General features: G+C 31.9%; 1 protein-coding gene and 1 long non-coding RNA gene across 2 annotated transcripts; both read left to right on the forward strand.

The window, feature by feature from the left end:
- Positions 1–8,322: 8,322 nt before the first annotated feature.
- LOC147940922 (MYB-like transcription factor TCL1) lies at positions 8,323–11,923 on the forward strand. Its single transcript, XM_087457738.1, has 3 exons — positions 8,323–8,562; positions 8,690–8,777; positions 11,662–11,923. The coding sequence occupies exons 1-3, from the start codon at positions 8,358–8,360 to the stop codon at positions 11,756–11,758; spliced, it is 390 nt and encodes a 129-aa protein (XP_087313864.1). The 5' UTR covers positions 8,323–8,357; the 3' UTR covers positions 11,759–11,923.
- Positions 11,924–12,038: 115 nt separating this feature from the next.
- LOC147940923 (uncharacterized) lies at positions 12,039–13,119 on the forward strand. Its single transcript, XR_015561559.1, has 4 exons — positions 12,039–12,180; positions 12,282–12,393; positions 12,505–12,642; positions 12,747–13,119. It is a non-coding gene; the product is annotated as an uncharacterized LOC147940923 (long non-coding RNA).
- Positions 13,120–16,326: the final 3,207 nt, after the last annotated feature.

The raw sequence follows: 16,326 nt of genomic DNA on the forward strand, positions 1-16,326 counted from the left end.
AAGTCATTAAAATTCTTTCTAAATCCTAAACCAATACCTCCCCCGAAAGCTAAGTACCGTCTATCCTCTCACTCACTGATGAAGTCTGAAAGATTCATACTGCATTCAAATATTTGAGTAAGTTAACTTAAGCAAAATTTTACTTATTCGTTGTAATTAAGAATATACAAAAGTATACACGAAGTGTGAGTTGCACCTTCTTTCCTTTTTTTTTTTCTCTGAAAAGTCTGAAAAGGTGATGGAATAAGTCATCATGTACATGTTTCATATCTGATTAACCAAATGTTAAAAAGAGAGTTAACGTAGGATAAGAACTTGATTAACCAAATGTTAAAAAAGAGTTAGCGCGTAGCCGTGTAGGGTAACAATGAAGAGGAAACTGACAAATGATGAGACTCTGCATCCTACAACATATCTGATGCGACGCTATATTCTCTTAGCCAGATAAACAAATTAACATAATCTAAGAGTTTACAGATCACATTCTTGAGAATTGGTCTCGAAGATTGTTTTATATAACTTTTACCATATGCCTTTTTTGTTTTACTATTTCTTTCCCTTGTGAAGTGGGTCACATGGTTTACTATGGGATTTGTGGGTACACCGACAGACTTGTTTTGGAAGAAGAATCACTAAGACAATTTACATTGCATAATTTTTGTGGATGTCTTCACATCAATTTTATTTATAAAATACTGATATTATATTATGGGTGTCTTAAAAACAATAACAAACTTAACAAAAGTGTCTCACATTTTATTTTCCAAGACAAAATTAATATATATTTAATATATGTTAAGACACTCTTCTAATATATCTAATGGAGATGGCCTAAATTTTAATTTAATATTTTATAAAATATCAAATTATAAATATGCATACCATAGTTTCTTATCTAATGTTAAATAAATATAGTCAACACTTAAAAGTAAAGTAACCACTATGAACATTTTTTTTTGTTGCTATATAGTATGAGACTGGGGTTTAACTGGTCAAGTTACTCCAACAGAAGAAATGTCCAGTTGATATTTGTTTAAGAAACTCACACACATACATAGGATGTGTTAAAGATGATGTAGATTTTACTTTTGGGTTAATTTGCAAAATGACATTACTTTGAAAACTACTATTTATTAGGGTGCAAATAGAAATAGTTAACACAAGTTAATAAGTTGGAAGAGTTGAATGGACATTCATCCCATTTTTGTCATTTTAGATGAATAAGTTGGACAATTGATTCATCCAATTCAACTAAAATATTAGAAAATTGAACAAATCATTAAAAAAATATGTTCAACTCACATCTATTATTTCGCAGAGGAATATCTTGAATCAGTAAAGATATATTATATATGTATATATGTGCTATTGCAAAAACTTGCCAATATGAAAAGATAGAATTTTGAAAAGGCGCCTAGATCTCCGAATCACACAATGATAAAATAGTTGGTCAAAGTACAATAGGAAAGCTGTATATATATAGAAAAGACAAATTATCGTTAATTTGGGTTTCGCCATCATGTCCTTTATTAATTCATTGAAGCGTCGTCGATGTTGCAGCCATGGCCCATGGAATCTGCCATACTTCTCGTACCGCAGTCCCATTGTTAGTTGTCTCTCCAATAATTTAAACGGGCTTCTTTGTTAATTTGATGTATTCATGTTATTTCTAATTTTTAAACAAATAACTATAAAAAGATATAACTCGAGTCTCGAGTAAGAATTATGTTTGAAATTTTTTTTTGTTAAATAGCTTTCAATTAAAATGCATAAAAAGTAATATAGGGATGATTTGTAGATTATATAGTTTTTAAAAGTAAACTAATAGGAGATTATACAATGAAGCATATTCTAAAAGGAGAGAAAGATAGAACTAGTGGAAACTGAAAAATTAATCCTCTAACTATTTTTGGATCGATCATCTTCGACCACTGCGACCAACACGACCACGCTTGCCTCGTCCTCTGACCGTAATCCATTGATCTTGGAGTTTTTGGGTAGGTTTGATTGTCCATCCTCCTCGGGTACGTTGAGAGGATTCATCACCCATCTCATAACCATGAACTCCAACATCACAATCAGCAAATTGATTACTTCATACGATATTTTCCTGCACAAACTCATTTTGAAATGATCTTGAACAAGAGGGAGAAAATGGGACAATTACCATTGGAGAAGATGACAATACAACTTCAGTGTTGATGGGAATAGGGCTGCATAAGGCAATGGTGTTGGTAGTCGGAGCTTCAACTGTAATCTCAACAAGAGAAACTTCAACTGAGAGAGTAGGGGAGACATAAGTGCAGGCAGAAACAGAACCTGCACCTATCACTGCAGCAGCTGGTGATGCACAATCAACAAGATTTTCTTGTGCAACAATGGGTGTAGTAACACATGAGGGTTTGGCAGCCTCAACAAGGGGTGTTTGGGGAATTTTATTACCTTCAACAACAACTGGAATTACATCAACCTTAGAGGCCAAATTAGAGACAGAACCTGCTTTAGAAAAGAGAAGACATCTAGTTTTTTTTGTGGCCTACAAACCCACATCCACCATAGAGACATAGCCTCTTTTGTTCTCGACAACAATTCTATGTGGAAATCCTTTTTCTAGCTCAATTTCAACCATGAGCTTAGCCACTCCCATTAGAGACAGATCCAACCTTGGTTTATCAGTAGCCATAGGTTCGCGTAAACCCAAAGCTATCCAACTGATTCCCCAGTGCGAGTAAAGACGACTAAGGAAGTTTTTTAGCGTAACCCAGACCGGGACATATGTGATATCTGGCAGAGCTAATGTATCAGCAGAAGTCCAAGGAGCAACGAACATGATGCAGTCATCAATGTGCCATAAACCGCACTGTAAAACCCAAGCTCTAGTTGGTGCATCCGGAATATGAAACAAATAAGAGGATTCCCCAAATTTTCGTGAGAAAATCTTACACTTTTCCCCCAAATTCTATTAGCCACTGCATTGATGGGACCTCCATATGGTGTAAGGCAACGATTAAATTGACCTATCACATATTCTTGTTGATTCTCAAGTCCTCTCAACAAGACATGGTTTGGAATGTGTACCTTGGGAGTTCCATCTTCCATGTAAGTTGGTGTTGTTGTTCGATGGAGATTTTGGATCGAAGGGTCCATCTTTGCTGCTCATGGAAAGCGTAGTTGTCCATTCTCTTTAATCGCTGGAGGAAGAAATGTCTACATCCGGATCAGCTCTGCCTATTTCCATTGGAATTAGAGTTTCATGACGGAAAGGTTCAACTTCCGGGATGATTTTAGGCGGTTTTGCCCATGCTCCATTGGTGGGAACAAATGGAGTAGAGACAGGAGCTGCCGGAAGCGGAGATGAGTGCTGCAAGGTTTGAGTCACATCTTCCGTCGCGAGAGGAGAGTTTAGAGCGTCGGAGTTCTGACAAGAATCGGTGGCAACAGAATCCATCAAGTCAAAGAGGAGAGACTAGATGGCTCACCAGAGAAGAGATTACCGGAATCAGTCAGTGATGACTACACGACGGCGGTGTAGCCGTTGAAGTGAACTAAGATTTGCGTTAGGTTTTTCGCCTTCGAGAGAAAAATTTGGAGGCCCAGTTCAGATTTTTTTATGTTTGAGATTTTCACGTAAGAAAAAAAGATAAGACCTAAAGTAAGAAATACGTATTAATCTACTGGTTTTCAGATTGAGAGATTTTGAAAACATACACATATTGGTTCACTACTGATTCACCATGTTAAATTAGAAACTTAGACCAAATCCACCGCAGCAACTCTCTCATGTTGCTTTAAAATATATATATATATATATCTATTATTTTAATCATATATATATTTATTATTTTTTAATAATATTCTCTTTTTCTTCTTCTCTCTCATCACTCTATTAATTTTTTTATTAATAAGTGTTTTGGTGAGCACTCCCCACTAGAAATGACTTTATAAGGGCATTATTAGTGGGATTACTCAGGAAAAATTTTGGTTAAAAAATAATATATAATAATAAAAAAGAAGAAAAAAATAAAAAAATCGATACTTAAATTGCTCGCGCAAGAATCGGTTCTCTTAGTAAATAGACAGGTGTCGTTTTTCTATTGGTTACTATAAATAAAATATAATAAAAATATATATATGATTAAAGTACATTTTTTTATTTTTTTAAAGAATCGTTAGAGTGAATTTTTTTATTCTTTTAAAGATGGTCTAATTGGTGTGAAATATAATCGAAAACACAAATGGATCTAAATTTTCTATATTTTTTTTTGACAATTTCTTGGCTTCGTTGATTTCTAAAATTTCTTAGTATATAATACCATTTTAAAAGAAGAATATGAATTTTCATTCTAAAATTTCTTAGTACTATAATACCATATAACATTTTTAATTTATTCATCAAATTTATCTATATGTGTCTATGTATGTGAATTTAGGCATGCATTGTATGAATCAATGTCGATATATATATATATATATATGTGTGTGTGTGATTATGTATTTAAAATATAGCTAGTATACTCTAAGAGGTTGAGTTTCGTGGGACGATCTCGTAAATAAAGCACATCTATTTTTAATCATAATCTTAATGAGAATCTTTTTTAGTTTTTTGTTGGGCGATGAGTGGCATTGACATTGACCTTTATTTCATCAACAAACACGCATGTGAGAGATGTAAGGATTACAACATAACATGCATGCATAACAAACAAAAACTGAATCCAAATGAATAGCTTTGTATGTTGTTTTGATTTCCTTAATAATGGTAGTTTCTAATGTAGAACAATAAGAACTTTTTTTTTATCGTTTGTTCTAAAGTTTTCTTTTTAGAAAAAGGAACTTTCACTGAACAAATGCTAAAAAGAAAAAAATGAAGAGGAAACTTAAACATGCATGACAGACTTGTGAAGTGGGTCTACATGGTTAGTTAAGGGATTTAATTATGAACTACACCGACAGATTTTTTTCTTTTCTTTTTCTGGAACAGAATCAGTGAATCACTGTATAATTTAAACTAATATTTACGATATTTCTAAGCTTATAATTTGTTTTATTTGAAAGTGTTTTTTTTTTGTTTTTTTTTTTGAAAAAGTGTTTTACTTGAAAGTTAAACTATAAACTAAAGGTAGAATCACGGTGCCAAGTTATATACAATTATACATACATTTAAATTCAAAAATAGTATGCTTGGCATGTTAGTTTTAGTTGAGGTCACATGTCGGTAAAAATGGTTTTTATGTTAGTTGTGAGAATAAAAATACGAGGGTGTCCTATCAGAAATGTAAAATCATAACGTTCGTAAGTTTGTCAGTGGGGGAGGTTGACATGAATCAGCAGTCGTTCGTACATGCCATTTATAACATTGGACCTGCTTTGATACCGACACTGGCTTCAAAAAACTATGGATTATTTTTTCTGGAGCCATATCTAAATTGAGATTATTATGGATTTGCCACTTTTTATCCCTGTTTCAGAGATTTGCGGAAAGGTTTAAAAAAATTTATTTGGTCATCTATTTCACCAAAGTGCACTTATTTTTTCGGTCAAGAGGCCTGAGAGAATTCCAGAGTTAAGAATGCTTGAGCTAGAGTAGTCTTAGGATAGATGACTTTCCGAAGGGAAGTGACTGTCGAAACTGTGCGAGTGAGGACAAAACACAGGGAAAAATCATGTGGTGATTTGTAGGGATGGTAACAAGTCTTTAAAGCCTCCCGGACGTAGCAAATCGACTGTCGGATATGGATGGGCTCACAGGCCTAGTGAGAGATCGTGAGGCCCATTAAGAAAAGTGGGCCCGTGGAATGGGATTGGACATGGGGCCCACTAAGAGGTGGCGGTCGGGGCGTTACAAGTGGTATCAGAGCCAAACCCAGTCGAGTGTGGAGTCGAGTGGGCTCATACCGTCGGGGGTGACGGTCTTGGTGCGCAACGAGGACATTGCAATCTGTTAGTGAGGGTGAATTGTGACACTCCGGTTTCAGAGACTTGCGGAGAGGTTTAAAAGAATTGATTTGGCCACCTATGTCACCAAAGTGCACTTTTCTTTTCGGTCAATAAGCCTGAGAGAACTCCAGAGTTAAGCGTGCTTGAGCTGGAGTAGTCTTAGGATGGGTGACCTTCCCAGAAGTGACTGTCGGAACTGTGCGAATGAGGACAAAACACAAGGAAAGATCATGTGGTGATTTGTAGGGATGGTAACAAGTCTTTAAAGCCTCTTGGACGTAGCAAACCGGCCGTTGGATATGGATGGGTTCACGGGCCTAGTGAGAGGTCGTGAGGCCCATTAAGGAAAGTGGGCCCGTGGAATGGGATTGGACAAGGGGCCCACTAAGATGTGGCGGTCGGGGCATTACACTTCTATACAAGGTTTCAACAACACAAACACTAAAAACAACATCATAAAACCGAGAACCTAGATCATCCTCCTCCTTATCGCCATGATTCCACGTCACACATACCTGCACCAAAAACAACAATCGAAATGTATAAGTATTATCACAAATACTTAGTGAGGCAATCCTCTCATCTAGTAGGCTATACACACAAGAGAAAAGACAAGCATAAGAAATTCACAAAGAACAATCAAACCAGGTAAGCAAAAGGACACATCTGCAATCTCCTGAACACTGGTGTCTACCGAGAGACCCTCCTGGCGTCGACCGACACCAACCACCAGTGTCGACCAAAAACAACCACCCAATGTCGACCGACACATACCTCCAATGTCGACCGACACCCTCAACAGTCCATCGCGGAACCATTTGACCGACACACCCTCCTGGTATTGATCGATACCGATTCCCTAGCATCAATTCTCGTCGACTCCAACGACATATCACGACCTCCACAAGCCACTAACTTGTCCATAGCACTTACAATAGCCAAACCAAGCCATAAACAACCACAAAATCGCACAAACAACCACAAAATCAAACAAACACAAGGAAATCAATCATCAATCATAGAAACACATGAAACAGAGATCTAATCACTCATATAAGCCATGGTCATTCATTCACCTTGATTTATAAATAAAAGGACAAGAACACTAATATTCAAGCCTTCTAGTAACCTCCAAACGTCACTCCATGCTCAAATCTCCTTTCTAATGCTCAGAACACACCAAAACTAGCATAAAAAACCTTCTCCTTCGCTCACAAAATGATCTCTCAATTAATTCTCTTTCTCTCTTATCTCTCGGACGAAAACGGCTAACAAAGCCACTAAGGCGTCAAACTCATCCTTAAATATGAATCCTAGGGCTTGTCTTATTAAACCGTGCCAAACCGAAGAAATTAGAACTAACCCGAATACTAACCGATAAATGATGTGGACCGACACCCCTCGTTGGTGTCAACCACATGTGTCGACCGACACCTAAACCGATAATTCGGTTTGGAAGCGTTACACTTTCATTTTCTTTTTCTTCCTGATTTGGTACAATACAATAGAGAAGATGTAAATATATAGAAAACACCAATGTTCTAAATTTTGGACTAAATATTTATCTATCATGCTCTTCATTAAAGCGTCGTCGATGTTGAAGCCACGGCCTGCCATACTTCTCGTACCACAGTCCCATTGTTATCTCTCCAATAATGGGACTGAAGAAAAACAGATCAAACACATTTTTTTTTCTTTTCTGTTAAAGGCACAGATCAAACACATATTTTATAGTTTTTACATATATTTTTCCCTACCACGTTGAACGATGCAATTATGTGGGACAAATCCAAGTGTCAAAAAACTATTTGATTGACATGAGACAACAAACCTTAATTAATAGGGTACGAAACGTTTTTGACGTTACAAATTCTACAGTCAAAAAGATATATAGGAGAGACTACTAGTGATTTACACGAGACAACTAACCTTAATTAATAGGGTACGAAATGCTTTTGACGTGAATAAAAATGAAGATGTCATGTCAGCTTCATACGGTACTTAAGACAATTACTGAATAGCAACGTGAATATGATTTTTCGATAGTACACATTTGTTTTTTGGGGATAACAATTGATATTGGATCTTGTAAAAAGTCCAAAATTATAATACTCCAGTAAAACTGTGATATAATAATTGATACTGGATGCTGTCATGTTAATAGAAAGTTTATATGTGATGTTCCTTCACTCGAATTTAACACGTTATACTAGTGTATAATAAAATATGTAATCCATTGCAAAAATTCAGAAACCACATATGTGAGGTTTTTGATGTTCTACCGAAAAAAAAAAAAAAAAAAAAAAACGGAATCGAGTAAGGTGAGTCATGACGCTTTAGCGGTGAAAGTGTTTCCAAAATTCCACCATTTTCACTGTGAGCATTATCGACGCTTTACGTGATATATAAATTCAGCAAATATGATTATCAACACACTGAGTATGTTGGTTATTTATAGTATTCTGAATACGTTGGGGACCTCTCTTTCTCTTCTTCACATCTACTTTTCAGTTTTTCTCTATAACATTTGTCTTCTTCCGTTGCCAGCACTAATGGATAACACAAACCGTATTCGTCGCCCTCACGGTGGTAATGAACCCAAGATCATTCGACATAACTCCCAAGGTTTCTCTTTGATTTAGTTGATATTTAATCGTTGTTCCTTTTGGTCTATAGTCCACTATTATATGTTTAATTATTTTATCACGCTTTATTTGATATTTACTTGAATTTAACTAAATCTAAAATGCAGAAGTGAGTAGTATGGAATGGGAGTTTATCAATATGACCGAACAAGAAGAAGATCTCATCTTTCGGATGTACAAACTTGTCCGGGACAGGTAACATTTTCTTCTTCTGTTTATATGGTTAAAAAATTTAAAACTTTTGACCTAGTTCTATCTATATTATATTCTGTAAACCTTCTGCTCTTAATTAATGTTCAATTGAGTGTATGTATTGTATGCTAAGTAAAGCTATATATATCCACGATCCAAGATTCAATGGGAGATATATGCTTTCTAATGCATTATGAAAATTTAGATCTAAATAGTGAAATCTTGAATCTGTTCGAAACCATATATGGCTCTAGATATAATATAATCGTTTTAAGGATCTGATGTCGAATGTATTAAGTATACTTAAAAAAAAAAAAAAACTACATAACATGATTTATTGTAAGAAGTGTTTTAAAATATCGTATACACGATGTACAGTGGGAAGCCACACTGTATTATATATAGCTATACAATTAATTGTTCAATATGATGAAAGCTATATGGTCCATTTATACGGTGTATGTACCGTAAAATCTGCATATATGACGTCTTTTTAAAGAATTAGAAACAAAAAATATGTCATTTAAAAAAAACAAACTACTAATTTTTCTTAATATTAACTATAATTTTTTTATAATAATTGTTCTATATTTTTATACTTATTAGTTATTTAAGATTTTCTAAAATGTTTTAATTTAATATATGGGTATGCTTGTATAGAATTCTTCATGCTTATTATACTTATTTTTTTTGTATTATAATTTTGTTATTCAATATTCATATTTTGACAAATTTTATGTTTACATATTTCTTCTAAAAAATTATCCACCATATAGTCCCCGCATATGGTCGTAGAACACCGTATGTCTAGCATATAACAAAATTTTTAGAACATTGATTATAAGCATACATATAAAAATCAGTTTTATATATTTTTTAAATATATCAATTTTAAAAATATTACTATAAAAAATTTACTGATACTTTTTTAATAAATCTTTAAGTAGATATTTTTAAGATTCAAATCCAAATCTAAATCACTTATATTTGAACGAATATCTTAAGTCTGGATATTCAAAAAATATAGAGCTAAATCCGAATAGTTGTAGTTCAAATGCGGTGGATATGAATATCTTTCCTCCCCCTAACGCAAAGCAGTGGCGTCATAATATATATTTCTGGTATATTTATGATATAGTTTTATTATATACACTTAGTAGGGCTGAGCAAAATAACCGGTAACTAAATAATCGACCGAACCAAATTGAAAAAATCAAACTAAAACCGAACTGACAATTAAATGGTTAACTCAAATGTGATTAAAAATTTGGTTTTATTTAGTAATTTAATTTTAAAAATTTATTATATAGCAACTAAAATAAAATTAATTAGAATTATTCTTTAACGATTAATGTTTAGTAAATAATTTTAGATAATATTAGTTTTAAATAAATATATAAATCACTAATAATTATTCAAACTTTTTTATTTAATAAAAGAGTTTTGAAAAATAATTATATATTTCAATTTATTTTGATAATTATCAAGTTTAATAAAATAATAAAAAATATGAGCTTTTAGAAAATAAATCAACGGTTAAAAAAATCGACTATGTAACAAATCAATTAATAAAATAATAAATCGACTTTGTTAATATAAGTCAACAAAGAAAAAACATAAATCAACAGGAATAAAATATAAGTCTACAGTTGAAAAAGTTAATCTATTAAGAAGTCAACTTAAAATGGAATAAGTCTATTAAGACCAAACAAATCGACAGGAAAAAAATATAAGTCAACAAACAAAACAAAAAAGTCAACATCATCAAAAGTCGACAATGTAAAAAAATAATCAAACAAAAAAAAAGTCGATAGTTTTAAAATAAATCGATAGAAAAATAAATAAGTCGACAAAAATTAAACTTAAGTCAACCATTCAAAATATCAACCTTATTAATAAATCAACGTAGAATTAATAAGTCAACAATAAATAAACAAATCAACAAAAAACAAATATAAATCGATGAACAAAAAAAATATGTCAACCATTAAAGAAATCGACTATGTTAAAAATCTACTAGCCATAACATAAGTCAATTGTTTAAATATAAGTCGATGACAAAGATAATCAAGTCAATAAAAGTAAAAAACAAAACCATTGTTCAAAAAGTCGACATTGTAAATAAATCAACATTGATTAAAATAGGTCTAAAATATTGATATATATATATATATATATTATAAATTGTATAATCTTGAATTATTTATTTTAAAATAAATTTAAATCTAAATAATATCAACATAAATATTTAAATTCTTCTTTTTTTATTCAAAATTATAAGATCAAAAATTGATTCATGTAATCATTATTTAAAATATAATAAATATATTTTTTTCTAATTTTTATTTATTAATTAATTTATTTCAAATTTAAACATTTTTAAAAGTAATTTATTTTTAAAATTTAATTATTTTAATTATAAATTAAGTTTTTCTTATTTTTATTTAATTGTTAAAATTGTTTAATAATAAGGGTATTTCTGTCCATTTTTATTTCAAAGTATGTAGTTTTCAAATAACTATAATATTAAGTGTAGTTTTCAAATTTTTTATAAGATTTGGTGTATTTATAAAAATCTCCTTTAATTTTTTATGAATTAACTTAATTAAATTGTATTTATTTTTAATAATTTGTAATTGAGGACAAAATAGTCATTTAGTGCAATACATAAGGTACATTTCAAAGAGTTAAAAAATTTAGTATAGATTTCAAATTTCGTATTAAGTTTAAGGTATGTATTCAAAAATTTTCAATTTTTTATTTGCTGTTTTTATATATGTTTAATGTAGAATTTTAATAAATCTTAGTGAGCTATTTTTATTAGTTCATAAAACGAAATTTATATTATTAAATACTAATATGTTGTTCACAATTTGCATTATACCAGGTGGGATTTAATAGCAAGGAGAGTCGTAGGACGAGAGGGTAAGGAGATAGAGAGATTTTGGATTATGAAAAACTCTGACTATTTCTCTCACAAATGATAGCACTGCGACATCCTCCATGTGTTTCTATGTCTCATCCTCATTAATTTTTGTTATTGTGGACAAAATAAGCTTTAATCATTTCTTATTTTCATCAGATATTCACATGATACCTCCAGCTAGTATTATAAATTACTTCCAAATAAATGTGATCGAATTAGTACACTAGTATATTGTTAAAAATGTTTCTTATCTGAGGGAAAGATTTGTGTTGCCTTTTGAAAAAAAGTGATACACAAATTTTGCCAATTTGTCAATGCTTTATTTGTTTGTCTTTTAGGAATGTGATGAGTTGATGTCAAACAGTATTACTGGGACATGTTGGGGTTTTGGTATTCCTGGGGAGTGTTTGGGCGGATTTTCTCACCAGCTTCTTCTCTCATATGTTTGTTCGACTACAGCTACACCAACTGAACAAGAGTGTAAGTGGATAATCTATTACCCTTAGGACCTCATCGGTTAGGTGGCAATTGGAGCATTATGTTAGATTTTACTCTGATTTAGGCTTCTATAATGACTACAGATCGACGTTTGCGTGATGATATTTGGTGTGGTTTCCCAATATACAAAGGCTTTAGAAGATGAAGAGAATGCTAGTGACACATGTAACCTACTTGTTTCCACATGGAAAACTTGTAAGAGCTTGAATGAATAGTCACTTAAAAGAATATTAAGATGTGAGTGATTTAACAAACGAAACTTTTGAAACAAAATGCAATAAAATAAGTTGTTTCCTTGGTGATTAGGGTCCTTGTTCCCAAGATGAACCAAAATCTTGTTTCCCAAAGTCACTAGTGACATTTCCATCGACCAGTCACAATGCAAACAAAAGTAGAGAAGAATCTTCAATGTGGGAGTGTGCATAATGCACCTTACTGAACCAGGTAAGTCTTCCTTAGAGTTTGTATGTTTCTTGAATTCAAACTTGAAGTTTACTTTTGACTCTATTATGTTTTCTCATTTATTTTTTATTTTTTCTCAATACTAGTCTATGGCTCTATTATGTGAGCTATGCACTGCAGCAAAGCCGAAGGAAAGGGAGATGAAGCACAAAGTCTGGTTGTGCAAATTATGCACTCTTGAAAATGAGGTGAGAATTGAGAAGTGTGAGGCTTTAGGTCAGTGGAGATACTCTTATGGAGCACCATTATTGACACGCTCTCCTAATACCAACACTTGAAAATATATAACTATTAAAAATATTGTAAATATATATATTAAAAAGGAAAATTATGATAAAATTGTTATTGCTAAAAAGATGCAATTCTAAATAAATAAAATAACAAAAAAAATCATAATGCATCAAGGCAGCTTTGTAATTTTTTTTTAACGATCAGAAATATTAATTATTTTATTAAAAATTATGGTAAAGGGATACAATCCTCATATATAAGCATTTATTGATATTTATTTTATCAATAAAAATATTATGATGAAGAGACGTGATTCTAAATAAAAATATTGAACGAATGATTATAACGTGTATATGCAACTTTCTAATTATGTAGTTGTAAAAAGAAAAAATATATAACCTTTGTTAAATATTGAACGAATTCTAATATGTTGAAGGCTAAGATGAATCCATTCTGTTCACTCATATAGTGGGTGCGGTGAAGTGAATTTACCTACTCGTTTTTACATGATATTTATAATCTTTGGGCCACTTCAGATACATTGTCGACCAGTTCAGAAATCAATAAACCATCTGTATCTGTTTAATCTTTGGGCTAGTTGATACTTTTTGATCTTGTTTCGCATCACTCATATATATATGTATATATAGATACTCGTAGATACATTATCGATTAGGTACGTTTTTGTCTCCGGCAAGCTCTAAAATTGTTAGCTGAAGTGACCTGCTGTAACCATGTTTTGATGTTTTAATATTTTTTTCCAAACTGCATTTTTAAAAATATTTTTTCTCTGAAAGTGTTACCATACTACATTAATATATGCTGGTCTATTATTAATTCTTTTCCAGCACTGTTTATGGTTAAGCTTCTTTCTATTCGGATTTTAGTTAAATCTAAACACGGGAAACAATAATAAGGAAGGTCCTCGCTTGGCAACACCGAGTGTATTTTGAGATACTGAAACTATTAAACTACAATAAAAAGGACAGTTCATGCGTCGACTATTTATGTCAATGAAGTGGTTGTAGTCCTAATAGATAACGATTGACGTACTCTGGATCTTGAAATTTCGTTAGTTCTTCTTATTTATTGTGTAAGAAAACCTAACATAAATAAGATCTGAAAACAGTGAACCTAACAATATACTGATTGTATATTACTTAGACCTGACTGGTTCAACCGCAGCATTTGCGGCTGCGATTGCGGAAGATTGCGGAAGTGGATAGTTACGGTTTCAAGCGTTATTAAGCGTTTTGAATGATTGGTTTAGCGTTTTTAAATGGATACGTTTGCGGGAGTTTTATGACTGGTTGACCAGCGGGTGCAATAACGGTTAAAACATAATAAATGTAATATATAATTATATAAATATTTTTAAACACCAAATTTTTTATTAAACTTGATTTATAATTAAAATTCATTTAATAATACTAAAATAATTATTCTGAAAACAAATAAATTTCATATTAAAGCGATAGTTGAGAAGAGTCATTGGTGATTTGTTTTAATATTTTTCATAAATAATCTTATTTTCTTAAATTTTCTGATGAAATGTTATATTTATTTAGATATTTTTGGAACTTATGTGCGATGTGCCATTAAATTTACATCAAGTTTTCCGGGTTATTGTTAATTGGAATCTTATTTTCTTGTATAATTGTTTATTTTCTAATCTCCTCAATCGTATATGTACTTCATTTTATCCCATCTTTAATGGATAAAATAGTTAGGTAGAAAATATATAAAAAAATATTTCAATATCATTGATTTGTTTTTAGTTAAAAAAAGAATCCAACCGCAACCGTCCGCAACCTCATACACTTGTGGGAAGCAGCTTTTGGAATTCAGTGATTTCAAGCGGTTGGAAGCGATTGGAAATGATTGGGAGCGATTTGTATGATTGGTACCAATCGCTAGCAACTGCTACCACCCACAAATGTAATGTTTGCCGGAAGTAGCGGGAGAATCAATTAATATCTTAATATCAAGAAGAAATGTTTGACATATTTGTCTTTATAAAAGTATGTCCACTAGTAGTTTCTATCAAGAATACTCTCACTTCAAAATAATAAAATAATATAAAAAAAAAAAAAAAAGTTGAGAACCGTTTTCTCAGAGAATCGTTTCTTAACATGTGTCATAGAGAATCGTTTCTTAACATGTGTCATTCTAGTATAAACTAATCTTTTTTTAAGATTTATTATTTAAATATATAAAATATTAAAATAAAATAATTAAAATATATTATTTTGAGAAATGACGAGGTATTTCTCCGATGCAGATGGTCTAAGAGACTTTAAGTACATTAGTTACACAGATGTTATTAATATAACGAGAAGGGACACTGATAAAAAGATAGTTAAAAATAAATGACGTCATGCCGCATCATAAGGGATCGTAGCTTTCTTATGCCCCAGCGCTAACGTGTGTACACTCTACTGCCCATCTAAAGGTCTTTTGCTTCTGTCACTAGCGGCGAACGTACTTGACGAGAAGCCTTGGTTCCTTTCGTTAGTTAAATCAAAATAGGTTTTGTCTTGTGACTTAATGTTTTGTAAGAATGTATGAATGTATGGTTCTATAAATCAAAGCCTCATTGCTTAACTGTTATGTATGCTTCTATCATTCTTTTTCATGCTTTCCGCTTGGCAATATTGTAGCTGCGGTTTCTTTGGCCTTTGTAGCCCTTCTGCTGTACTTGCTGAACCATTTCTCCATTGTTGGAGAGTAGAATTATCTATAAAAAATCTAGTTTGACCATAAAAAAAAAACCGTATGGTTCTTTATATATATTTTTTCGCGCTGAGAAACAATACTATATGGTAGAAAAAACCTATTGGTAAAAAAACTAGCGATGAAAACTTGCCCTCAATTAGAAGATGAGATTGTTACGTGTCAGTTTTTTACAGCAACTGAATTTATTATCACGAAAACATTTATTGACTCGAGTCATAAATATTAGTTAGTGCCTCTATGTATATATATTTGTATTGTACATATAAAAAAAGTACGGTAATACTCCCTCCGTTTCATAATATAAGATATGTTAGAGAATTTTGTTGTTTCATAGTATAGGATGTTTTCAAGTTTTTATGCAACTTTTATATTAGTTTAATATTTTATATTATGCAGTTTTGTTGATAATTGGTTGAACTTTTTTAAAGTAGTTATTTCTTAATATGCGTGATTTACTCAAAACATCCTATATTTTAAAACAGAGGGAGTACGTGGTTAGACAAAACAAAAAAATGTAATATATATAGAATACAGAAAAGGTTCTTTAGAAAGTACAAGAAAACAGAAGTTTCATTGGTGTGTCGCCACTCACCAACAATGATTTACTGGCTAGGCTATACAAGTACGACTGCTATCGGCACACAGAGATGAGATCTAACACCACATCAGAAAATAAGCGGGTGTTTCAGAGTTTGTCCA

This window comes from Camelina sativa, chromosome 7 (genome assembly GCF_030686135.1).
Source record: "Camelina sativa cultivar CO46 ecotype springtype chromosome 7, ASM3068613v1".
Lineage (NCBI taxonomy): Eukaryota > Viridiplantae > Streptophyta > Magnoliopsida > Brassicales > Brassicaceae > Camelina > Camelina sativa.